The sequence below is a fragment of the Rutilus rutilus genome (assembly GCF_951802725.1).
Source record: "Rutilus rutilus genome assembly, chromosome: 22".
Classification (NCBI taxonomy): Eukaryota; Metazoa; Chordata; class Actinopteri; order Cypriniformes; family Leuciscidae; genus Rutilus; species Rutilus rutilus.
Window position 1 is genome coordinate 27,406,228 of NC_140227.1, and position 27,697 is coordinate 27,433,924.

The 27,697-nt window shown below is 36.7% G+C and overlaps 1 protein-coding gene across 1 annotated transcript in view; it reads right to left on the reverse strand.

Annotated features, from left to right (window-relative positions):
• Window positions 1-27,697, reverse strand: part of cacna1da (calcium channel, voltage-dependent, L type, alpha 1D subunit, a) — an 87,246-nt gene that overhangs the window by 6,178 nt on the left and 53,371 nt on the right. Inside the window, exons 22-44 of the mRNA XM_084394623.1 lie at window positions 26,584-26,643; window positions 26,449-26,508; window positions 23,929-24,035; window positions 23,134-23,221; window positions 22,881-22,988; window positions 22,435-22,487; window positions 22,106-22,252; window positions 20,739-20,940; window positions 20,355-20,513; window positions 19,638-19,748; window positions 17,990-18,073; window positions 10,455-10,487; window positions 9,499-9,627; window positions 9,240-9,305; window positions 8,755-8,846; window positions 8,425-8,584; window positions 7,654-7,781; window positions 7,420-7,516; window positions 7,225-7,327; window positions 6,422-6,523; window positions 3,958-4,091; window positions 2,688-2,804; window positions 1,300-1,685 (exon numbers count right to left, since the gene is read on the reverse strand). Coding sequence (XP_084250749.1) covers window positions 1,300-1,685; window positions 2,688-2,804; window positions 3,958-4,091; window positions 6,422-6,523; window positions 7,225-7,327; window positions 7,420-7,516; window positions 7,654-7,781; window positions 8,425-8,584; window positions 8,755-8,846; window positions 9,240-9,305; window positions 9,499-9,627; window positions 10,455-10,487; window positions 17,990-18,073; window positions 19,638-19,748; window positions 20,355-20,513; window positions 20,739-20,940; window positions 22,106-22,252; window positions 22,435-22,487; window positions 22,881-22,988; window positions 23,134-23,221; window positions 23,929-24,035; window positions 26,449-26,508; window positions 26,584-26,643 — 2,726 coding nt within the window. The remainder of the gene's footprint in view (window positions 1-1,299; window positions 1,686-2,687; window positions 2,805-3,957; window positions 4,092-6,421; window positions 6,524-7,224; window positions 7,328-7,419; window positions 7,517-7,653; window positions 7,782-8,424; window positions 8,585-8,754; window positions 8,847-9,239; window positions 9,306-9,498; window positions 9,628-10,454; window positions 10,488-17,989; window positions 18,074-19,637; window positions 19,749-20,354; window positions 20,514-20,738; window positions 20,941-22,105; window positions 22,253-22,434; window positions 22,488-22,880; window positions 22,989-23,133; window positions 23,222-23,928; window positions 24,036-26,448; window positions 26,509-26,583; window positions 26,644-27,697) is intronic.

A 27,697-nucleotide genomic window follows, 5' to 3' on the forward strand; every position in this document is an offset into this window, starting at 1 on the left:
ATATTGTGTGAAAACACCTTGAAGAAAACATGGTATTACCACGGCCAGTTAATGGACCAGCATAGGACAGGGGCCAGGTGCTTTGATTTAAAGATGGATAAATGCAAAAAAAGGAAATAATTTAAAATAAATGGTCAAAAGGTGTGGTCACATTAGCGAAATTTTGGGCTAAAAAGGTACATTTTCTATTGTCAATAGTGTACAGATGTATGAAGCACTGCTCACACAGAAGTTGGTGTAAACCAAGCAGCTTTCTGTTGGTCAAGGCAGCAAATTCACAGGACCAACTTGAAACAGTTGCAAAATCTTTCACCCTCACACAAAATTCCCAAGTGCCTGAAATCGCATGCAAAAATTGGCTGAACAATAAATGTGACCACACCTTAAAGCTGACAATAATGCGCATGAATAATCATCTAAATGCATAAATGTAAATGAATGCTGAGTTTAAAAGTCACTTTCTTGTTTTCCAATCTACTAAAGAAGTACTTGAAGGTGCAGTAAGCAATTTCTGAAAAATGCTGTTGAAAGTGGATCGGACCGAGCACCACAACAACCTTGTAGCCAATCAGCAGTAGGGGGCGTGTCCACTCATGATGGGTGAGGAGAGAGAAAGAGGGAGATTTGAAGAAAGACTGTAGAAAGAGAGAGGGCTGAGAGACATTACAAAATAGAAAAGCTCAGAGGAATATTACCTGAAAAAGAAGGGTTATGATCAGGCAAGAGCTTTAGGATCCATGTTAATATTAGAATAGCTTTCCAGTGCTGGAGAAGGCCTGAAAATGGACACCAAGGTTGCGTTGTTTCTTCTCCATATGTGAGTAACATTGGTTTTGAGAGTGTGCTTCTGGCGACTAACAACGAACTCTTGCTTGTATATACTGGTGTACTGTATGTTAATTGTTTGATCTTGTCATTGTTCGTCATCGTAACTTTATTTTTCGCAAAGTTTTTTTTGGCTGCGACTCTGCTATGGTAAAGAGACATCCACTCTTGCACTGCGTATTCGTGCATTTTGGGGTCGGAGAAATGAAGGGAGGGGTGTGTTTGTTTGAGTTGATTTTTAAATATCAACAGTGTTCAACAATGACTCTCAGAAATCGCTTACTGCACCTTTAAGAAGTTGCATTGACCTTAAAAAACATCCTTCCTGAAGCAATTCCAAACAATCCGAAGGGATCAAAGGAATTGGTTTAAGAAGTTGTTAATATTCATGAGATTACATCATACTCTGCTAGCGTTGAATACATAATGAATAAATATATTAAAAAGCTGAGAGAAAAAAAAACAAGCATTCACCTTTGCCCTTGTGGGGTCCTGGGCTTGTCATATTCTCCATAGTACGATCCCGGGTAGCCGTTAGCGGGCATATGCTCATAGTACCGATTATGTCCTCCGTTAGGTAAACTGGACATGTTGGCGTTATTTAGGTTGATGTTGGTAGACTTGGGCGACTTGTTGTAGGAGTTGTGATGATGATGGTGATGATGGTGGTGGCGATGATGGTTTTGCTGGGCCATAGCATTGGCGCGGCCCAGGCGCCCCACAGGCTGTTCCATGTGGGCGTAATGTGGGGGCGGCTGCACCTGCAGGGGGCGCTGTGTGGCGTTCGTCTGGTGGCCGGAGCTCCTCCGGGGGTCTCCGTTTATGTGGTTAATGTGGTTGCCAAAGAGTCCTCCATTTCGCTGGGAAAAAATACTTGTGTTTGTAAGTTCAAAAAAAAATGCGCAATGGACGAAAAAAATAGCGCCATATTTCAGATTTCGCGAATGAAATGCGGGCTAAAAGCCCGTTCACACCAAGAACGATAACTATGAAGATAACTATATCCACACTACAGGACGATAACGTTCGGTTTATTCTTTGTCGTCTGCTACTTTAAATGATTGAGGTGGATTCTGATTGGCTGTCAATGTTTTTAGCGTTCATCAGCTGGAAAAAAATCATTCTGAAAGTGAGTCCAACGATATTGTTCATGTGTGTCGTTATCGTTATAGTCGTGATGTGGACTTTGCTATTCTCAGAATAAGAACGGTAATAAAAGTTTATAGTTATACTTACTGTGTTATAGTTATCGCCCTTGGTGTGAATAGCCTTAAAGGGATAGATGTACAAGCTTTAGTTGTAATATTGACCTTAAGCTGATGCAAAAAAATTAAATGTCTTTCTTGCTGTCAAAAAAAAAACTCTGGAAATTTATCCCACACAAACTTTGAATCATTTGCAAAAAATTAAATATGGCGTCTTTGACAGTTTATCTAAAATATTTGATATTGCCATTTTTAATGATCTCATGGGAAAAAGAAGTTGGAAAGGAGGTAAAATGGCGTATGGTGTGAGTGAATTTTCAACTGAATTTGAAATCAAGAGAAATGCAGATATAGTGGATTACACTGGATTATATATATTTATATGCTACGCTAAAGCTAACAGTTAGCTGTTAGTACATTATACCTTGTTTAAACGTTGATAATATCATTGAAATCAACAACTGATAGTCAACTTGATGAATTTATTCCTGTTTAGTGTCTTAATCTTAGACTTACAGCATATACAGGGACCTCCAGGGATGGCGAATAATTCATTGCAACTCCCTTAAGGAACTGTTACTACTCAACTCAGATCGGTTAAAGTGAGACAGATCGATTTTATAAGGAGAAAGGGGTCATAAAAGGTGAGTAATTTACCCTATAAATTTCTTCGTCCTCCTCTGGCATAAAGTCTACTAGCTCATCATCCTGCAGGTCACATGATATCGCACGGCGTATTTCTGGCCCAATGTCATGCAGCGTACGGAGGCCAGCCTGTAACCGTGACGACAAGATAGCTAAGGACCTGTTCTTCAATGGAAAGCCCTTGAACAGCAGCGACATGTTGAAAACGGAGACCCTCACACACACATGCCACCAGGGGGCAGTATACCAGACACATTGACACAAACAGGCTTGACGAGACAGTTCCAGACAGGACAAATTCATGAAAGATGACAACAATCACAGTAGACAAAGAGGACAAACACGAAAAGCTCCTTCATATTTGTACACTACAACTAATACACTTACTGTACTATCCTTTACTGTGACTTTCTAAAAAGGACTGCATTAGGCACAGATGCTATTTTGAAATATTGCAAAACTTTTTTTTCTGTCAACAAAACATTTCAAGTGTAAAAAAAAAGAAAGAAAATGTGTTAGTTAATAACACTAAAAACCTCTAAACAAAGATTATGTTCGCAAAGAAATCAAACCCATTCAAGTGTTTGATTCATGAGGATGGAGACCAACAAAATGTCTTAAAACAATGATACATGAATTATATCTCCGAAGTGATGGCAAACAAATACAAACACTTCAACCACATGTAAAACAGACAGAAATACATTTACAGATCACCATTAGCACACAAAGGGATCCATATTCAAGCTAAAACACCATTAGCACAACCAAAAACAGAGAGATACAGTTGAGGTAAAGAAGGTCTCATGCAAAGGAAAAGGAAATAGTTTATTCGGTCAAATTTGTTTAAATTATTGCAAACCGTACAGGGTGTTCACAATGACAGTGATTTGCTTTTGATTAACTAACAAATCTGTATTCTACCGTAAAAATGCCTACTAGAGCTGCACGATTCTGGACAAATTGAGAATCACAAATTTTAGTCCAATAAAATTCAATTATACCCAATTCCAAAATAATTAAAGAACAATAATTTGTGCCAACAACACATTAATTCAACATAAATGGCTTTCCAAGAAAGTTTGAGAGTGACTTACAGCGATGTAATTTCTGTCAGTGTGAACGCACCTCAAGGCCAAAACTAATGCACACACAATGTAAGCTCGCAAATACCAATTTGACAACAATAATTTGCCTTAAAAAGATATAAAAGAACACACCACTTATTAATATAATCTACAAAATGAAATCTCCAAAAAACACACATGCACGTTGCGCTTACCTGCAGGGCGATGGCCGTGTTGTTCTGTGCCGGGTGAACGCCTACCAGGCCTTCCTCTTTGCGTTTCTTGAATTTCCTAAAGTAGTCCTGTATCAGGAAAGTGGCATAGAACTTCCCCACCGTTACCTCATCATCTGAGTGAACAGACCACACACACGGCTTCGCTGTCAGCAAGTAGCTTCAACGCACGCATACACACCTCTGCGTGACGCACGTGAGAGACAGAAATTGACGCCAAGAGATGCTTTGTGTTATTCTAACTACGTAGTCATTGAGAGAGAAAAACAGCTATAATCTGTGAATTAAATTCTAATGAACCCTTCAGAATTGTCTGGATTTCTACACAAATGGCTCCGAAAATGTGACCTAAGTCTAGATAATAAACAGATGCTCTTAATTAACAAACACCACATACAAGAACAACGTATGATGTAGATCATTTTGCTGTAGTTATTTTGAAGTTCACTTTCAACCTCTTTTAGTAGGGTCACCTTGAATGTGTATACAGTACTCTACCATTCAAAAGTTTTTTCAAGACTGCATTTGTTTGATCAAAAAATACAGTAAAACAGTAATACTGTGAAATATTATTACAACTTAACTGTTTTCTATTTTAAAAGGTTTTAAAATGTAACTTATTCATGTGATGGCAAAGCTGAATTTGACTCTAGAAATCCTTCAGGAATCATTTTAATATGCTGATTTGCTGCTCAAAAAACATTTCTCATTATTATCAATGTTGAAAACAGCTTTGTGGAAACTGTCCTACATTTTCCCCAGGATTCTTTAATTAATAGAAAGTTCCAAAGAACAGCAAGAAATAGAAATCTTTTGTCACATTATAAATGTCTTTACTGTAAGTTTTGATCAATTTGATGCATCTTTGCTGAATAAAAGTGTTGATTTCTTTCTTTTTTTTTTTTAAGTATTGACCCCAAACTTTTGAGTTTATTATAATAAAAAAAAAATTCCAAATGGCACTTTAAAACATGAAGTTTGTTAAATAAGAATTCCTTTACTTTTATTTCTAAAACCGAGTCCAGACTACATTTTAAAGCCATTCATGCGAGAAATATAGATAATTACAATAAATAATAATTAGGTTTTCAAACTTTTATTTACAACTGCAATATAAAAACAGTTAAAAGCCAAAATAAACAAGTTCCTATGTATTTTCTGATGAAAAATCTAACTTAAGCTGGTAGTTATGTTTTGGAACATAGTAACTGGATTCTAGCTGGTTTAAGCTAGTAATTTGCTGGTTATTAGCTGATCCAAAACCATCCTGGACCAGCAGCAAACCAGATACTAGCTGGTCAAACAGCTATCTTATTCCAAACATAGCTACCAACTTAACGCCATGTCGGGAGTAGAATATTTCATTTTAATGGTTTAGCACCCATCAGATATCTGTAAACATATTAGTATTAGCACATTAGCATTAGCATAGCAACTGTGAGAGAGATTACTGAAAGTTTGGGGAAGGGGTTTGCAAAGAACTGCATCAGCTAAGCCATCTAACTTGACTAAAATCTAGTCCTATATGTACTTAAATTCTACTGGGAACATGCAAGCAAGCAACAATGAGCAATATGTATTAGCACATTAGCGCTGCATTTCTGTGGGTGCATTTGTGCATGTCAAAACTGTTTTTGCATATGCATTTTGATCCTCTATGTGTATATAAAGTCTATGTGTTGTGTTTATGTATGTGTAAGTGTGTGTGTGAGAATCATTCTGAAGCAGGGGTCTGTCACTTTTTTAAACAAGCACGTTGGGGACAGATCAGGATAGAAGAGGCAACATTAGTTCCATGCCACCACCCTAAAACAGAATTGCTTCAGAATATTCTGAAGATTTGAACTTTTACATGAACAGAAAGACAGTTAATGAGGAACGGAAGCTGTGGAGAAGCTCAAGCAGATACAGGAGAGAGAGCGACAGTGTAGAAAACAGAGAAAGAGACATTTTTAGAAGGACACAGCATGCCTGAGTTGCCATGCAAGCCCAAAGCTCAACACACACACAAACACGCACACACACACACACACCTTCCTCAATTCCTCCAACCATATACTCATACACACAAACACACACCATTGAGGTTCCAGTGTGGACGCAGTGAAAGTACCGAGCGGGAGAGGAAAGCATTTTGCGACACATACGGAACAAAACAAACATTGCAGAGACCCGACCAGGAGAAACAGAGTAGAACAGCAGGAAAAAGCTAGTGCGACAACTGGCGTGTGTGTGTGTGTGTGTGTGTGTGTGTGTGTATATAATGCAAATGTATAGTATGTGTGCATATGCTACATGTAGGAAACTAAATTGTGTTCAAAAATGATATTTACTAAATGGATGGTGTGAGTTAAAAGACGCAGAAGTTAGTGCAGTTGTGTATGTCTATGCTCTGTTGTGAATGTATTTCCATAAGCAGGGACAGGTTCTGGGATTTATAACTGACCACCAGCAGGGGGCACCACTTGATCCAGAAGTTTCATGCTTGTTCTCTTCCAGATCTTCTTAATCACGGCTCGGAGCTCTTCGTTCGCCTGCTCTAGGTTACCTGGGTCAAAACACACACACATCATGTTATCAACACAACTATAAGGGTAGTTTCAACTCACTACCATCACATGTAGAAAACAGTTAGGTTAAATTGTAATGCAGTCTTGGTGAGTATAAAAGACTTCTTTCAAAAACATTTTAAAATCTTATTGACCCCAAACTTTTGCATGGTACTGTAACTACATAGCACTTAAGCTTTTATAACATGAGATTTTGGCCAAATGACAGAAAAAAAATGAGCACCCACATAGCAACAGTAAACTTTAACCGGTAAGTCGATGCACTTTCTGCCTCAGATGCGGCTGTTCTAATGATGGACAAAACACGCATACGCAGATATTCACAGGTCAAAAAAATGTGTAACTCCATTTGGGCTTGATTTTGGTCAAATGTTAAAAATAGTATAATGACACATGCAAGTGTCTGACCATATATAAAGCCACAATATCAGCAGTATTTAATTATTTTAAAAATACAGTGTTTTTTCCAAAGTAGTGTTTTTGGAGATATGAGGTTTCCGCCTGACAGTGACGATGTTTAACTTTTATGACTTTTGTGAATGAAGCAAATGATCTTGTCTTGAATAATTTAATTGAAATGGGTATTTCTAATTAAGTGGTTTATGGACTTCCCGACTGTAATTTTGATTCAGAGCGTTTTGCGAACCGCTATGAGCAGTTCAGCGAAGAATTCACGTACCTTCCGTTTTGATCTTCAACGCAGTTCTCACGAGAGCAAAGAGTGTAGCGTTAAACATGACCGTGCCGTCACTGTTCAGGGGCATGTTCATAGCCACCAGTCTCTGGAATTGAGAAAGAATGACAGATATGGAGATAGAGAGTGGGTGTGTTTGCAAATGTTCAAACACATTATTAATAAATGCGTATGTCTTACCTTGCAAGCGACTCTATGAGGACAGAGTTTCCCAAAACCAAGAGGAGGCTGAATCCGCCGTAACAACGTCACCACATCGAGATGTTTTATTCTGCCTCTGTGATAAAAAAGAGAGAAACATTGACTGAAAAATCACATTTTATCTTCATTTCATTGCTATCATGGACAAGCAACTGGCATATTGTGATATTCTTTCATACAGGTACATTCACAAACACATTCACATATTCTTACTTGGCCTCTGGATCATACTCTGACCAAATCCTCTTAAATTCATCAAGATGATGTGGCCCCAGAATCGACCAATCACGGGTCAGATAGTCAAAGTTGTCCATGATGACAGCCACGAACAGGTTAATGATCTAAAACAAGATATTATTCAATTTGATGAACAACTTTTGATAAAAATGGTTAATAATTTCTCACAGAAGTCCAAAAAAAATATCCCTTTGTGGCTTCAAAATGACTTAATAGTGAAGAGACCAAATTTTGAAAGCTTGTTTCTGTCACAGAATTAAAAAAAGAGTTGCGACTTTTTACTTTTACTTATAACATTCTGACATTTTTCTCGTTTTTTTTCCTTGCAATTCTGGGATATTAATTCACAATTCTAAAAAGAAAAGTCAGAAGTGTGAGATATACACTTGTAATTGTGAGGGGGAAAAAACTCAAAATTGTAAAAGTCGCAATTACATTTTTTATTTATTTTTCAGCGGCAGAAACCAAAAAAATTGAATTGTGAGATTCTCGCAATTCTGAGGAAAAAAGTGAGCATGGAGTTTATAACTTGAAATTATGAGCTATAAACTCATTTTATATTCTATAAAAGCAATTAGCTTTTTTTTTTTTTATTCTGAGGAGGAAACAAGCTTCCATACCAAATAATGCTTTTAATAAATTCTAAAAATGCTTGAAGGAGGACATGTAATATTATAAATAATATTATTCTAGTAATTATAATAATTAGGAAAAAATCAAAAGGAAGTGTAGTTAGTATGTGTGTACCAGGAAGGCGCAGAGCATGTAGAAGGTGATGAAGTAGATGATGGCAAAGCTGCTCCCGCAGGTCATTTCTTCTCCAGGATTATAGTCTGACTCCGGGTCACACAGCTTCCCTGTCATACACGCCAACATGATCTCCTGCCAGGCTTCACCTGTAGCACATCTACACCCCAAAACACACAATGCATAATCTCAAACGTAATCCGATAAAGCATTTTATATTAAACACAAACTCCTAGATGAACCGACAGCATAAAAAAAATGGGAACTGTAACAAACGGCATCTTCATAAAGATTTAAAGCTTTAACATCTTCACCGTGCCGTTCACTGACCTGAAGAGCAGAAGCACAGCTTGGGGGAACGTCTGAAAGTTGTTGTTCCTGTTGATTTGTGTGTGGTCCACCATGGCGACTTTCCCAAACACCTGAAAGATGGAGTGAGTTCAGCTGATGGTAAATCAAGTTGCACTGTGCAGTACTAAAAGCTGAAGTGTGTCATTTTAGACCTGTCATCAAATACACTCACTGAAATGCCATTTAGCAGAAGTCACCATGAAATCAAAACTGACAATTCCTATTTTTAACGCAATATTGAAGTATTTATTATTTATCTGTGCACATCATCTTTATTTATTTTAATTAATGTCCTCATAATGTTGAATCAATATTACTTCCCCTGCCTCTTGCAGCGACATCTCTTCTCTGATGATGTGTTTACTGGCACGGGGGCGGGGCAACCTGTCACTCACATGTGATCGACCAATAGCAAACCACAACCATCCATTCAATTCACCATGGACAAAATCAATGAAACTAACCTGCATTCCAATGACAGCGTAGATGAAGAAGAGCATAGCTATCAGCAAAGCGACATATGGCAGGGCCTGAGAAAAGAACATAACATATAAATACAGTATATATATATATATATTACTATGACAAACTGACCCCAAACAGAAACACTATTACTGTAAACGAGTCCCCTTTCTAATAAAGTGCATGACTGATTTATGGTAAAACAAGGAGAAAAGCATCAAGAATATCTATATAATTGGGTTTTCATTATGTTCTTCTGACCTGGAAGGACTTGATGAAGGTCCAGAGAAGGGTTCGAATGCCCTCCCCCCTGCTCAGCAGCTTGACCAATCGCATCACACGGAAAAGACGGAAGAAGGTAATGGAAAAGCGAGCACTGTCCTCTGTGTTCTGTGGGGGCGGAGTAAGCATCAGTGAACCAATCAGGGAAAAGAGATAACACAGGGCATCGGGGTGTATTAAGGCAGTCTGACCAGCAGAGGGCAGCACAATATAGTTTTAAACTTTTTGAAGGTTCATTTAGAGCCAAATGTAGATTTTAGGAATTGAAAAAAAATGGGATTTAGAACGTCAATGCTTTTTAAGAGAATATAATATTTAGACTGGTATGACTGATCCAGAAACACAACCAGAGACCATGCGTTTCATGCTTTAATCCTAGAGAAGAAAGGAAGGGGGGAAGAAGGGTGCATGCTGGATAAAAAAAAAACTTTGCCATACTTGACTGCAAACATCAGCACAAGCATGGCTCTCTTGACCCAGAGTTACTTCATGCCAATTTACAGTGGGCCCCCAAACCTCATGGGTGAAAGGTCAGTTTGAGGTCACAACCTTACCTGACCCGATCCGACCTAATCTGACCTGACTTCAGGGGCCCCTTAACCATGCAGCAGTGTCAGCGCTACAAACGTGAGGGCCCGACAACCCCCCCCACACACACACACACTCACACAGTTTGTCACGTTTGCGTGACACTCCCCCTAATTGGCAAAAAAGTCAAAAGATGTAAAACCAAAGCAAACAAATATAAAACAAACGTAGATATAAATGCAAAGAAACAACAAATTGAAGTTGGGGTGGGTTAAGATGAGAGGTAACAATGTTTAATCAAAAGACAGAACTCAACCAGAACTCAAATCAGAACTCAAACGGAAACCTGAAAAGGAATGCAGACTCTAAAATTGGGCAAAAAACCCAAGAGGGGCAGAATTTCTTACCCCCGACTCATCCACCTGAGGTGCCTCTGTGGGCTTTAAAATCAAAGACCTGAATTAATCACTATCACATGACGTTAGCACAGCCACTTACGCTTTAAAACGCATTCACAGACACTCATTATATAAAACTCTATTATAACATTTCTAACCGACAGATGCCAGGACCGCAAACTGGCTCAAACGACCTCAAGACAGACAATCCTCCATTCAAAACTGCTTATAAGGACTGAAAAATGACCAGTGACCAGAGACAAACACGACTAGATTCACATAAGGGGCTTATATAACACGAAGATCCATCATGTGACCTTATTTCTATCCCGTGGATTACATAAGCAGCTGTAGACAGCATCGGCGTACAATACAGCACACACATTCATACACACACAAACAAATTAACAGGACAGTGATGGACTAGCGCACACTTATGCAATGATTACAACTATGTAAACAAGAGAATATCCAAAAAACAAACAAATGCTAAGCATCATCAAAAGACACAAGTATAACTAATACAAATATACACTCCTCTACATTTAGATGCATTGACAGCGTCAATGTTGTGATAAAAAAAAAAAATTATATAACCAGATGAATGCTATTATGTATCTGTAGTTTTTGTATGATTAAAAATAATTATTTGTAAAAAGACTTTCACTGAAAGAATATTTAGTAAATACATAGTACAGTGTGACACTAACAGCTAACTAGCAACCAATTCCACGCAGTGAAAACATTTCAAGTTTTGTAATAATTAACAATTTATGTACAGATAAAAGTTGGTTATGTCCTCTCATCATCTTTTTACTAGTCCATTGGACTAGTCCAATATCCACTATTAATGTAACCTCTGTAATTAATTTTTGCAAAGTCAAACAACTTTATCAAACATCGCATTCATCAACATTAAAACACTCACACAATGGGAAGAAAATTCAGCATGTAATCAGAAAAAAATCTGTGCAGAAAGAAGAGACTCCAGACAGATATGGCTTCACTCATACAGCCTCATCATAAACGTTTTACATTTGCATGAGAAGCAGAAATAATAAGATGCAGTTTCTGGCATTAGCGTTTGACGGTTCATGCGTTAAGCAGTCGGGCATGTGCGCACACGCTTAGACACATACAATGTCTTTCTCTGTATAACAGCAACACAAGCCTTGAAGAACTTCAGTGTTTCAGTAGCACTGCAGAACCTCCATGCATGTGCCCTGCTAAAGAGTCACCACTCGAGGGCGCTCTAACTGTCCAATGCAAGAGAAGAAAGAGAGAAAGAAAGGATGGAAGGCAGAAAGAAGAAAGAATAAGGAAGGAAATCTGAAAGAAGGAAACAAATGAAATAAAGAAAAAATTAGGGAATGAGGGGGAAAGCAGAAGGATTGAAGGAAGGAAGGAAGGAAGGAAGCAAGGAAGCAAGGAAGGAAGGAAGGAAGGAAGGAAGGAAGGAAGGAAGGAAGGAAGGAAGGAAGGAAGGAAGGAAGGAAGGAAGGAAGGAAAGAAAGAAAGAAAGAGGGAAGGAAGGAAGGAAGGAAGGAAGGAAGGAAGGAAGGAAGGAAGGAAGGAAGGAAGGAAGGAAGGAAGGAAGGAAGGAAGGAAAAAGCAGAAAGGAAAACAAGAAAGGAAGGAAAGCAGAGATGAGAAATGAGATAGGAAGAAAGGAGAGAAAGAGCAAAAAGGAAAACAAGAAAGGAAGGAAGGAAGGAAGGAAGGAAGGAAGGAAGGAAGAAGCAGAAAGGAAAACAAGAAAGGAAGGAAAGCAGAAATGAGATAGGAAGAAAGGAGAAAAAGAGCAAAAAGGAAAACAAGAAAGGAAGGAAGGAAGGAAGGAAAGCAGAAAGGAGATAGGAAGAAAGGAGAAAAAGAGGAAGGAAGGAAGGAAGGAAGGAAGGAAGGAAGGAAGGAAGGAAGGAAGGAAGGAAGGAAGGAAGGAAGGAAGGAAGGAAGGAAGGAAGGAAGGAAGGAAGGAAGGAAAAAGCAGAATGGAAAACAAGAAAAGAAGGTAGGAAGGAGATAGGAAGGAAGGAGAAGCAGCAGAAAGGAAGTAAGGAAGTCAGCAATAAGCAGTGATGAGTTCATGCAGCCTGTCTGACGTCTACACACCTGCTCTACTCACTCCTCTGAGCTCTAACAGCTCACTGAAGAAAGACAGAACAGAGAGACAGACAGTCACTCAGCAGACAGACAGACTACAGAGATATAGATATACAGATGAACTGCATCTCTGTGCTGTCAGAGAACAGAACTCAACCGCAGAAATATCACAATGTAGTTTAAACAGACCAACCAAGAGCTCTCTTCTAAGACTGGAAAGTGCAATGATACTTTCATAATTACTTTGGATCGGGTTTAGGTGGGATTCGGACTTAAAATTGATTCATTCGTTTAAGGCTTAGAGAAAAGAAGAAGGGAAATACACTGACTACTGGACCACAGGCCGAGATCCTGTTGAGTGAGTCCTATTCATATGATTCTACCAGATGAACTCTGTATAACAGAATGATGGTGTTTTATTAGTTTGCTAGTGATTGGATATTTTGATCTCTCGTTATTTAAATCAGCTCTGAGCTCCAGGGCCATTCTGTCTGGAGGTGAACAAGAGGCACTGAAAGAGAGGAAGAGCAAACTTCAAACTGACTACACCGCTTGGGCACTGACCGGAGGAGTGTGGAGCGGGTGCCCGAGCGCCATCTGCAGAGAATCAAGCTAATGTTAGCAGGACATATCCCAGCATGCAACAGGGGATGGGCAAACCAGTCACTCCAACCACCGCAAGATTGGGTGAAAGTCACACATACCCCCGAGCGGGCATTAATGAGTATATAGATACTGTACGAGCATCTCAGATCAGACAGCAGGACACAAAACCAGAGATTTGTACCTGCTGTCTTTCATCTAATGCTTTACTGTATATCTATAATTGCAGATTTTAAAATTGTATATCTAAATTCAGCATGCCTGTAAGCCACTAAAAACAGTGATAAAATGAGTTTCACAAGGCTTTTAAAATGATAAAAGAATGAATTATTTATACAAATTCAAGAAATAGTTCACCCAAAAAGAACAATTCATTCATTTTTGTTTCAAACCTGATGGATTTTTTGAAGAATTTCCTGACCACTCTTTGCAATATCATGAAAGTGCAAAACCTGCAAATATGACATAAATGTACAGTATACTAAAAGTGTTCCACACAACTTATGCCATTTTCCCAAGTCTTCACAACCATACCTTCGTATAGCGATGTCTGATTCATTAACAAAACATTTTTGTGAATTGAATCGTTTTTCACTGAATCCAGTTCACAAAACCTGTCTGAATGATTCATTCACAAATCAAACTGCTCCAGTTCTCGAGTTCAACTCACTGACTCAAAGATCCAGTTGGGAATAATGTTCCCTATGGGACAATAGGGAATAATTACCTGCATATAAATGTTTCCAAAGCTATATCGTCCAGAAGACTATAAAAAAAGAATACCTGTTCACACTAAAAATTATAACTATCAATGTACAATATCGCTCTATTTATTATAATAGTGTGCTGCAGTTTGTCGTCTGCCCCTTTAAATGCTTGAGCTCTTGAAAGCAGGAGGGATTCTGATTGGCTGTCAATATTTTTTATCATTTATCAGCTGGAAAAAAATTGTTCTGAAAGTGATTCCAACTATATTGTTTCTCTGTGCTGTTATCATTATAGTCGTGATTCTGCTATTCTTTTATAAACAATTTTTAGAACTAAATCCTTATCAATAACATTAAAGTTATCGTCCTTGGTGTAAACGGGCCTTCCCATACACAAAAGAATTATATTTGAAATATATTTTCTGGATATGTTTTGGAATATATGCAAATATTTGAAATTGGCCCAATAAATATATTTCATACTTATATTTCATATATTTTTGTTATATTTCAGAATATATTTCAATGTATTTGGAATATATGCCACATATATTTTTGACACTTTTGGGGACCCGTACAGAAAAAAATACATTGAAATATATTCTGAAATATAACAAAAATATATGAAATATAAGTATGAAATATATTTATTGGGCCAATTTCAAATATGTGCATATATTCCAAAACATATCCAGAAAATATATTTCTTTTGTGTATGGGTTAGGTCATAAGGACCACTTTTATGATATTGTTTCATACATTTTCTGCTTATTGTAGTTGCATGAAAAAATAGCTGCAATTTATTATTGAAGATTTCTACAGGAATTAATGTTGTAAAGGTTTGGAACAAAATGAGGGTGAGGAAATGAATATTTTTGGGTGAACTATGAACTTCTGAAACCGTTAGCGGATCGCAAGAATCTAGTCAGATAGGCTTGATAGAAGACCTTGTGAAACCTCTTAATAGTTTTATCACCACTGAAACGCACAAACACAGCAGAAAATAAAGATGTAGAGGAAAACAGACAGAAAATAAAACAAAAACATACAAAGACAAGACATAGCCACTCTCAAATTCTCTCTCTCGCACACAAACATCCACACAAGTCCACAATCATACTATATACAAGGACACGACATACAGAGACTCAATGCGCAACACATCCAATGAAAATGGCCACAATACAAACACCAATAGGGACAATATACACATATATACATTTATATATGGACGCTGGGACATGAGAGACTCCAGAGAGATAGCACTGTAGCTCAGACAGCAGAGTGACAGGCGTGTGAGAGGAGAGACAAACCAATCAATACATAAGAGTGTGTATTCCCTACATTACATGTCTGAAACTGGACAGTAATTGTGAGATACAGGATTTTCAGTAGCACCACCAAAGAGATCACACACAGAAACTCCACCATTGCTAAACACCATCACTTTCCAGCACCACCCTCTTCATGTCCAGCATTCAACTTAACATTTCAAGTATTTATAGCACAACTAGGTAAAATGTCATTGAATATATATTTAAAAATATATATAATAGTGTTGATATTGTTAACTAAAACTATTAAAAATACGTTTTTGTTAATTGAAATAATACAGAAATAATGAATAATTAAAATATTTAAATAAAACAAAATAAAATATGAATATTGGATGGAAAAACGTACAATTAACCAGGGCCTAAAATTAACTCCCGCCAAGCGCCAAATGAGAGTAAAAATCTGTGTTGGCGAGTATATGAAACGGTGTCGCTCGGCAGTTGGCCGGTAACATTTTTATGAATTCTAACAATGCAAACGTGAACGACGCTCGGGACAGTTGACGGGCCAGCGCTGCATCGCCATGAAAGTTTAAGCCTTGACAATATTCAAGAAGACTCGAAAGGGAGCTCATTCCATTACTCGCGCGCTGTGTGGAACGCCTTTGGGTGCGCAAACATTCGAAGCGTGCGCCCAGAAAGCCACGTCTCAGACAGCACGCGAATACTAAACTGAGCTCTCTTTCACGTCTTCCTGCACTTGAACGGACAAATTCACAAATGATGTTAAAAAAATGGCAAGTATCCTAGTAGTAAACATAGTAGGTTATGTCTTACAGTAAGTGAACGTAAACAGTTGAGAAAGTAAACGCATGTGTATCAGTATCAGTATACTGTATTAGATATGAGCTCTTAAAGTGACAGCAGCCCAATATTCCTGCTGCCGTTTTAAATGTTAATCGAACAACAAAGGACAAATAAAAAGCAGGTGAAAAATATGTATGGCAAAAAAAGTTAGTGTTAGGTCCTGCAACTAACTGAAATAAATATGTTTAAAGGTGCATTGCGCAAGTCTCTGAGTTTTTGCAGAACTATGCCCCCTTCTGGCGACACGCGAAACTGCAACCAGAGTTGTGCCCGCGGTTACATGGAGTTTGCGTTGGGGTTTGGGATGAACTAGAAGCCGGTCTCTTTGAATCCATCTTCTACTTTTGCAAAAGTCGCTCGAGTTGTCTTCGCTGATGCGGATAATGGCGGCGAATACACAAACCTGCCAGACATAACCAGGTGAGCGTGAACGCGCATGACGTCACGCCCAGTCGATTCCGTCCCGAATCCCTCTTATTTATTTTACTGTACAGGATTATAGAGGCAATCGCAGTGATCATAGAAGGGCTCATTCAGCCCATCAGGCAATTGTTTAAGCATGTATGGGTTAGAAAAACAGGTATTTTTAACATGAAAAGTTGCTTAATGCACCTTTAAGTCGAAGTATTAAAATGAAGTAAAATAAAATGAAAACTGACAATACAAAAATAAAAGCCAATTTACCATATGAATAAACACTATAAGTATAAAATACTACAACAACACTGATAATATAATGTTAATATAAAATGTTTTAGTAACAAAGCAGATCATTCAATTGCTGAAGTTTCCATGTTTATTTGTTTGATGCTGAACATTTTAAGTGTGATGTCAAAAAGTGGTGGTCTTTTCCTTTAACAAGTCATCAACCTTCCTGCCCACAAAAACTAATCATTAATGCTGATTTGGCTTGATGTAATCAGTAAAGCCAAGGCAGCGAGGGCTTTACTTCATTACACAAAATCAGCAAGGCACAATTATATTCTTTTTTCTGAACTGATCTTGATGACAACTCTTAAACCGGAACAATATTGTCAAACTTTTGACGAGAATTTTGTTTTTGTCCTCACAGCACTTCAAGGAATAAAGTCATTATGAAGCAGAACACAAGCAAACAGGAGATCACATTTTCCCATACTTGCCTCTAAAAGTTTCTATGGAGACAGAATGGAAGAACAAGCGTTAGACAAACCAGCTGATGGATTTCTGCAGTTCTTGCTGCATTTACACACATTTACACACAACGGATTAATGGTCCACACAAATATACAACAAAAAGCTCGGTAAGCGATTTCAGCAGTTTTCTCAGCAGCAGAGTCCTCGAGGTTCACAAGATGTTGTTTTATCTCAGATAAGCAGGGGAAAGAGAAGGTGTGACTGTTAATGTTATTAAGGTTAGCTAAACGACCTCAACTCACATCACAAATAACTCAAGACAACATATAGTGAAACCTTGCAAAAAAATCATCAGTGCCATTACAAGAAATTAAACTATTGTCACAGCATATATATATATATATTTTTTGTTTCTTAGCAGCATAACTGTTTATGTATATATTTAAAATGTTTAAATTATATAATAATTTAAATGATATTTGAATCATTTAATAATAATAGTAATATAACAATAAATTACATTTTAAAATATATTCAAATATAAAAGTTATTTTAAATTGTATTAATATTTCACTATATCACTGGTAGGTGAGCATAAGATATTTCTTTTTTTTTAAAAACAACAAAAAAAAAAACTTAAAATAGACCCAATATATGTATAATACATATTTACATTTAAAATAAAAATAGATCAATATTTCCCTTTTGTACAATAAACAATTTTGTTACTGTGTTGAGTCCCACTTGATGTCCAAATCTGGGTTCTGAAGCACATAATAAAGATATTCTTGTGGATAAAATATGTGTTGGGCACCAGATATGCTTATTTTGCAAGGCTTCTACACTTGGAAAGGCGAAAAACGGTTGTACTTACTTTGACTTCAGTGATAGCAATATCTACGACGCTACCGACAACAATTAAGGCGTCAAATGTGTTCCATGCGTCAGTGAAATAATGCTGTTAATAAAAGACACACACCACACACAAGGAAGAGGGGGAAAGAAATGAATGGAACAGAATGAGGGAGGAAAAAGAAGGTGCAGAGAAGAAATACAGATGTTAGATCTCAGTTAAAGAAACAAGTCGTCAGTTGAAAAGTACAGTAGCTCACCCTGAGCTGAAATCTGAGCCTGTCTGAAGATAAGGGTTGAACGGATATAAGAGAGGACACAGGGCCTAGAACTGTGCTGTACTTACATCAATCTCACTGAGCACTATGTCTACAATGCTGCCGATCACAACCAAAGCGTCAAAGACGTTCCAGGCGTCCCCAAAATACCCCTGAGAAATGCGAAGGGGTGGACGGCCAGGGAATATATGTGTGATTAGAAGTTAGATGCAGTACATTTCCGATCATTTAAAAAACTGTTATCAGCTTATTTATTAAAGTATCAATCAACACCCAAACCAAGTACACATATTTGGGCCTATATTTAAGATTTATGTATTTGAATTGCATACAGTATAACATTTTCCATCCAATTAGGTGACACAGTTTTTAAGTGCCCTTATTATGCTATTTTAAAGGTTCCTATTTTGTCTCCTGCAATAGGTTTACATGAATCCAAGGTAAAAAATAAATGAATAAATAAATAAAAACACGGTTTCATTTTCTTTGATAAAGGATTCGGCCTCTCCAAAAAGCTCTGCTCTGATTGGTCAGATGGCCCAGTCTGTTGTGATTGGTCTACCGCTTACAGTGCATGTCAGAAACCAAACGCTTACTACCTGAATTTCAGCTCCGGAGGCTTCCTCAGCACACAGCGATAACAACAGTAACGATTGTGTCGTTTTTACCATATCAATTTGAGCCTAGGTCCACATCGTTGGAAGGTCGATGACCTTTTTTCAAAGAATAAGACGAGACAATGATGAGACGACACCAACGTGATGATTACCTTTTTTACGTTCTGATGAAATTTAAAAATAAATCTCTCAAATGACAACAAAATAACGTAACCATTATGTAGCATGTTAGCGATCGCGTTTTGGGGGGGGGGCACTAAATTAAAACATTTATTAATAAAAAAAACATTTATTAGTTTATGTTAAAACTATTTAATCAAAACGGATGGATATTTTTTAAAGCAATTCAAATACATAAATCTTAAAATTCGACCTAAATATTTTTTTGAGCATATTAATATAAAGAAGGAAACTTAAAGTTTACTATATTATTTTCTAGTAAAGGAAGAACTGTGCTGTTGTCAGATGATGGACTGAATCTGTTCGTGTCAAAGAGACACTGTTAGTCACGCCACACAGAAAAGCTGAAAACGACAGCACTGCACATCACACTGAGATGCTTACTAGCATTCTGTCCTTCTTCGCAACACAAACCTGCATGTGTAAAAGTGGGCAGTTAACATTACAAACCTTGTGTAAGCATCTAACGATATAAGTGGAAGAGCATGACATATTGAGGAGGGAAGTGTATTTATACTGCACTGATCTGAATGTCCAAATGGGAAATTGTGTGATAATGTATAATGGTGTGCATCTATGTGTTTGAATTACTCACCCGGGGTTTGAAAGCGATCAGTTTGAGGACCATCTCCACAGTGAAGACGGCAGTGAAGACCATATTCAGGATGTCCATTACATAACTGAACTGCTCGGATTGACCATAGTGCTGGCCGCATAAATGAATGATATTAAATTGTAGAAAATGTATAAGTAAAAGGTCATTTCATTAGACAAACATGAATATACACCCTGCATACCGGTGTCGTTATTGTTAACTAAAACTGAAAAAGATTTTATATATATATATATATATATATATATATATATTTTTTTTTTTTTATATATATATTATGTATAACAGAAAACTAAAAATATACAAATTTAAAGCTATTTTAAATATTAATAAACACTATAATAGCATATTATGAATCATATATATACAATATATTTGTTTTTTTTTCAAATACATATTGTACGCTATATATACACACATCATATACTGTATAGACATGCACTAAAAGCTACACACCAAATTTTTTATTTAATGGGGACTATAAAGAGCTAATTAATATGAAATATACAGCTAAATAATATAATAAATAAATCATAATAAAATTAATGTGTATTAATGCATAGTTATATCTCATCAAATAAAATTACAAAATGAGCTTATGAAGCAGGTTTGAATATTTAAACACAAACAATTATTTAAACATTAAGCATGAAAGCAAACTAAGACTACTTATAATTACCTAAGAATAAAGGAAGTTACCTGCACCGCAAGACAGATGGTGTTGAGTAAGATCAGGACAAACATGATGTACTCGAAGCCGGTGGAGTTCACCACATACCAGAACTTATACTGATACGGGTTCTTTGGGATGTACCTCCTGAGAGGACGTGCTTTTAATGCATACTCCACACACTGACGCTGAGGACGACACACATCAAATGATGCTTTTCATTCTGTCAATTCATGTATTTATTATCTATGAAGGATATACTACATGCAATGCTATCTTTGAAAAAATAGGGGATCCTTATAAGCCAGCATACTTTTTTTGTGTACTATATGGAAAAATAATGCATGAGATATAAGTCTAGATCAATGCAGTTCACAAGGGTTTCCACACAATCCTATTGTGTGTTCTCTTACCTGATTCTTGTCCAGCTCACAGTTCTTGTACTCTTTCTCTCCCTGTTCCTGAAAGGTTACGATGACGAAACCCACGAAGATGTTCATCATGAAGAAGGCGATGATGATGATGTAGATGATGAAGAAGATGGAAATCTCCACACGGTAGTTGTAGATCGGACCCATGTTCTCCCGGTTGGAGTCTATGGCCTTGTACAACAACCTTAGGAAAGACGACATGAAGTAAACTGAGAGAATGGAGAGTTAAGGAAAAACTACTTCAACACCCTCAGTTACGGAACAGCGATATTGTGTCATTCTGTCACTGTGTGTGTGAGTGTGTGTTAAACTAACAGAACATTTGAAGCAGTGTGGTGTTGTAATTACAGGAACAGCGTGGTACTGTTGGCATCGAGTTCACAGTGGCACTTACCAACAGCGCCAATACAAACACAAAAATTACAATAACACACTCGTTCATTTACCCCAGTGCTTTTGAACAAGGAAACTCGACTGTCTGAGTAAGAGCTCGCAATACAAGAACCAATATTTGTCATTTTGCAATATCCAATTACATTCAGCCATTTTATTAGGCTTAGGCTTCTGATAACTGCTTGGGATTTTTGCTCCTTTAAAATGGATGCATAAAGAGTAACACATGGGATTTGTATAAGTTTTTATTGATTTTTTTATTTTTATATATACATAAATGTTATAATTAAACTTTATTTTTGAGTACTTCTTTATTGCACAATGCACGTATTAAAATTAAGCCTAAAATGTGTTTTGATATCCGTATTAGTAAAATTAGGATAGTCTGATCACTGTATATCAGTCTTTAAATGCATGCACTACTTCTAGATAACTAAAGTGCACTAAGTACAAAATTAGATGTTACAATTTAGCAGACTGTAAGTATATCAATTTAGTATACCAAGAGTACAACTGCAGGGTATTCATATTAAGTACATAAATATGTAAATGTATTTGTAGTATACTTAGCATAAAATAAATGTATTTCAAATACATTTTGGTCAAATTATTTTTCACTAGGGTAAAGTTGCATAAAAAAAAATAAAGGTGGCATTCCATCTGATCTATAATAAGGTGCATAAATATATACATATAAATATATGTATATATATATATATATATATATATATATATATACACACACACACACACATATATCAGCTCTATATAAAATCTATATTAAGATAATAAAAATACAAATTAAACTTTGCATAAAAAAAAAAAAAGTGGCTTTTCTATATCTAATCTATATTAAGGTGTAAAAAATAAAATAACATAAAATAACAAAATGGAAAATAAAATAAAGGTGCTATTCTATATCCAAGTTATAAAATGGTGTATTGTTGAATGCTTACGATGGCCAGCCTTCAAACGTGGACACTGTGAAGAGAGCCATCATGGCCATGAGCACGTTGTCAAAGTTGTAATCGCTGTTGTGCCAATGACGCTTCTGAATGATTGGCTGGTTCAAGTCTCCTTCCTTATACATGATATATGTTCCCCTGAGAGAGAGAAATGCTTATTTTACCCTCTCTAATAGCCACTGCTTTTTGGATAAGTTTGATTATTACATTAACTTGCAATACATTTACAATAAATTTATGAAAGCAGCATTTCAAACTTATTTCATAAGTATGGCTAATTATTAACTTCAGTGGTGATTAAAAACTTCAATTAGACTCACTTGCACTCCTCTGAGGTGGACTTGGCTTCATCATTACAACGGTAAAACTTCCCCTGAAGAAAAAGTAAATAATAATAATAATAATAATGCTGTTCTTTTGAAATTTCTATTCACAAAATAATCTGGAAAGGTTTCCACAAATATATTAAGCAGAACAACTGTTTTCAACATTAATAAGAAATATTTCTTAAATGCCAAATCAGAATATTAGAATGATTTCTGAAGGATCATGTGATACTGAAGTAATGATGCTGCATCACAGGAATAAATGACATTTTCAAATACATTTAAAAAAGAAAAGAGTCATTATAAATTGTAATGATATTTCACAACATTACTGTTTTTACTTTATTTTTTATCAAATAAATGCAGCCTTGGTGAGAATAAGAGACTTTCAAAAACATACAAAAAAAACCCGACCCCATACAGTATATTACATATTTTACCTTGAAGAGCTGTACACCAATGCAGGCAAACATAAACTGTAGCAGTGTGGTGACAATCATGATGTTTCCAATAGTCCTGATGGCCACAAACACACACTGGACCACATGCTGCAGAAGGCAAAGATTAAAAGTCAGAGGTTGTCAGACAGATGTAGAATCTTAAACAAACTGACAGCCCTATATTTTTCCAAAACCATAAACATATTAAAATGTATGAAGACAATTCATCTCAAAGGAAAGCAATTGGCAGAACCTTCAGTCCTTTAGCTCGGTTTATGGCCCTGAGTGGACGCAACACCCTCAGAACCCTCAGAATCTTCACCACTGAGATGGCTGACGATCTGCAAGAGAAACAAGCGTTCGCGTTTCCAAAAAACAAAATCCATGCTTTCAATTCTTTGATACTGGAGTTTCCGCCAGGCTTCTAAACCTGATTGACCAGCAAGACTTGGTCCTTGGTCAACTGACTTCATGATGCCATGCTAAGTTTTGCCGGTGAACAGCGAGGTGATGCTTGTCCGACAGACTGACCAGCATCAAACAAGCATGTCCCATAGGAAAGAAAAACCACAAATGAGATCTCTTAAATATCTCTTATTATTACTAATATTTATTTCTAAATAAAAATAAAATAAGAAAAATTACTATTGTAAAATGTCACTGTAAAATAAAAATAAAATTATTTAAGACAAAAAGAATACAGTATAATTGTAAATTGTAAATATATTTTGTTTAAATTTACTAATTAAATTATTAAATTAGCTGTCTTATTTGGGCAGAAAACTGTAGGAAGCCCTTAAATCTTCTCTTATCAGGTGGGGGAAATGATTCCCGAACTGAGCCGTTCTGGGACGTTGAAAACCCCAAATGATGAGCTGCTCGTGTGTAAAAGAACACAATGTCAAGCTTCACTCTGAAACATGTAGCGTATATATACAGTATTTAATTAAATTGCAGCTTTTGTGATTTGATAATCACACTAAGCCATATTGCGATTTTGGTTTTATGCCGATTAATCGTGCAGCCTTAAAATATAACCATCACTCACTGAATTCCGAAGGACACCAGCGACACGCCGACCACCAGCAGATCGAGGAGATTAAAGTAGTTCCTGCAGAACGCCCCCTTGTGGAGAAACGCGCCATATGTGGTCATCTAACAAAACAAGCGTAGATGGTCAACAATTGCCCTACCGTAATGAAGGACATAGAGAAAACAGTAAATCACACTCTCAGACAGAGTTCACACACACACACACACACTCGCATAGACAGAAACACACGTTTACACTCCTTAATATCACTCTTTTTTAAGGGTGGCGTGCTCGGAGTTGAACTAAAGGCGAGATCCTAGCGCTAACTCCGCCAAACCCTCACGGCTTGAGTCAACATGAATGTAGTAGTAAGCTCTGTTTCACAATCCACCACTAGGGGGCCCAGCAATAAAACATGCTGTTTGTTGCCGAGCTTCGAAGGGGACTAACTTATGACAGAAGAAATAAGGATCGACAGAAAGAGTACAGGAGGAAAAGATAAAAGAGTAAGAGAAGAGTCAGAAAGAAAGGGAACCTATCTATCAGGCGATCTGAAATGAGAACTTCCCTTACTGTCACATTCATGTGAGCCGTTTTTTTTTTTTTTTTTTTATCCTTGAGAACATTGCGCCCTGTTCCCTCGGCAAGATTCGGTAAAGATAAAGAGGGGGAAGAAGCTCCTACTTTAACTTCATATTCAGCAGGCAGAGAAAAGACCAGCCAAAACCAAAGCAAGTCGCTCCAAAATCATGAATGCAAAGGAGTCGTTTGCTGAATGATTATGAATACAGATGCAACCACACACCATGAAGGCGAGCACTGGGTTACGCAAACGTTGGCTGCTGATCAGAGACCAAGTTTAGATAACTACATAAATCACTTTAGGTGAAAATCTTACAAAATGTTCATAAAACATTTTTTGGTAGAAGTTGCTGGTCCAAGATCAGCACTTATGAGAATCTCTCCACAAAACAAGAGGCTATGTTCACAATGTAATACTAGCCTACTATTCCTTAAAAACAATTAAAATCATTTATTAAGTGCAGTTTGCTTTTCTTCTGCATGTTGACTCATTTTCAGTTGATAATATCTTATAGAGACGGACTAAAAGCAATAAAACTTGAATTTAGATTTTAAAGGGTTCTATAAAACTGGGAAGTAAAATGGTTACACAATAAACTATTTAAATAGCAGTATGCTAATATTTTTGTCCCATGACCTCATCACCTGCATGCGAGTAGCATCCAGTTAGCATCTTAAAAATAAAACTGGGTATTTCACAATAAGTCAATTTTGTATAAAAATGTGTTATATTTGGCAGTCTGATCACTAATAGGTTAAAAATCATGGTGTAATTATTTCCGGGTTTCTACATTACACAATCATATGGATTTAGTCTTTTATTGCCTGAAATATTTTAATAAAACTTCTGGTGACACATTCCTGGCAACTAAAATCAACATTCGAAGGATACATTTTAAGTTAAGTTTTCACTTAAATTTTTCATTTAAATTTAAAACCCATTTAAAGTATGTTCTGTTCAAACTAAGTAATATCTCAGATTTCCACAAACGGCGTCATTGCGACTCAAATCAGTGTGGTTATTGTTAACTAAAACTAAATTTTCGTTAATGGAATGAAGCTGAAATAAAATAGCACATACATATTATATGAAAAATGCAAGCTTAAAAATGTTAATGAAAACTGTATACTGTATCATACATATTTTACCATACACAATGCTTTTTTGACAGGTTCTGTTAAGACTATTTGGTTATATACACAATATGGCCATATTTGTTGATATTAGCTATTGCATTAGCTAAAATGAACTAACAATGAGAAACATATAGAGAAAATGTGCATATTGTACACAGAATACATACTATAATCTGCAGGAATAGAATAGCACTGTAGTATGACATTCTGAACACAGCCAGAGAGAATAACTGCAGCTTCATTAAATAACAACTGTGCTGCCCTGTATGGCGCTGGAGGTCGCATTGCATTGATATGCACTCAGTCAAGGGGTTTGAACCATGTTCTGTCCAAGCATGGTCACATTTGCCCCCTCTTTTATGGACTGGATACGGCCCAATCAGTTATGAAGGCATGAGAGAGGCAGTGTGTTATTTTCATTTCACAAAGAGTTGCATAGTTTCGTCTTTTTGAATTGCTTTCTTTCCTCAACAAAAAAAAAGCATTTTAGTTTTACAGACACAATCCTGTGTGATTTCTCCAGATCGGTTTCCTTCAAAACTTCCTTAACCCCCACTTTGACCAATCAGGGTTGAGTTCAAGCCCTGTCATTCTCCCCAAAAGAAAAGTGAAAACCTGACAACTCTTGTGCTGTGTTTGATGAAGATGTGCTTTCATGTTCTGAGACATTTCTTTTCTTTTAGTCTTTTAGTAAAAGAGGTGCCATGGTTTAAAAAAAAAAGAGAAAGAAAAGAGATTGATCAAGCCAGGTAGTACTGAAGTAGCAGGTGACACACATGGAGAGAATGCAGCCAGGCCTGTGTGCCGAGAGGTTACCTTCAACACGATCTCAAATGTAAACATACTAGTGAAGACATAATCTGCATAGCCTAGGACCTGGAATAAACCAGACGGTTACAGCGTTACTGAACATACACAACACACAACACGAGCACAGGGCAGGACATTTACCTTTAACACGATCTCTACAGTAAAGATAGCCGTGAAAGCATAGTCAAAGTAACCAAGTATCTGCAAAGAGCAATGTACATGTTTAACAAAGATCAAGGACATTTAGCAATCATCATTTACCATCAGAATATATATTTAGAATTATAGGTATATGTGGTGTCCTTTAGTTAATTATTAGTCTGTTATGGTGACACCACAGAAACGTTACTCTTTCAGTGAAGGAAGTCCTTAGTTTGGAAGAAAAGGGTTAGCAGATATGAAGAGATGAAGGAATAACAGATGCACAAAACATACAACTCCACTAGCTCTCAAATATCACATTTGACTAGGGGTGTAACGGTTCTCTGTAGAAAAAATTAAAAAATCTAATCGTACAGTTCTCCATCAATGGTTTGGCACGCACTTGCACCGTGATTCATCTTAAATCTGACGACGCATCTATAATATGGTTTGATGAAAATATCAACACGTAAAACAGACAGACAGAGTTTGGCTACTGTGTGTTTCTGTCTTCCCGATATGTTACAACAGCGATGATCAAAAAACGTGGACAAAGATCAGAAGCACACACACACACGGAAAGCCGAGTTCTCTTTCAAGTCTTGCTCTTGAATGGACGGATTCACACGAAATGCCCGTCTTGGCGAGTATCCTAGCAAACATCGTAGGTGATGTCATCAGCGAACGTAAACGGTCGAGAAAGACGACGCATGTGTACAGTATCAGTATCTCGGATCCGTGCATTACGTCTTAAAGTGACAGCAGCCTAATATTCCTCCTGTCTGTGCTTTTAATGTTAATTAAAAAAAAAAAAAAAAAAAAATCACTCACTGCTCTTGACTGAATAGCATTTGTAACTTTATTTAATTTATACAGTTGAGATTATATGCAATGTTATTTTAAATTAACCTGAAAACTACTGACACCTGAAAAACTTGAAAAGCACTGTTTATATATTTTTGTATCTTTGCTCTATCATAATTATTTTGTGCTGTTGCTTGTACTTTGATTATTTGTTTTTATTTTCTTTGACAGTACCTTTTTTCCCTGAACATAGTACCGAAACCCTGAAACCGTGATAAAAACCAAGCTGTGAATTATTTGAACCGTTACA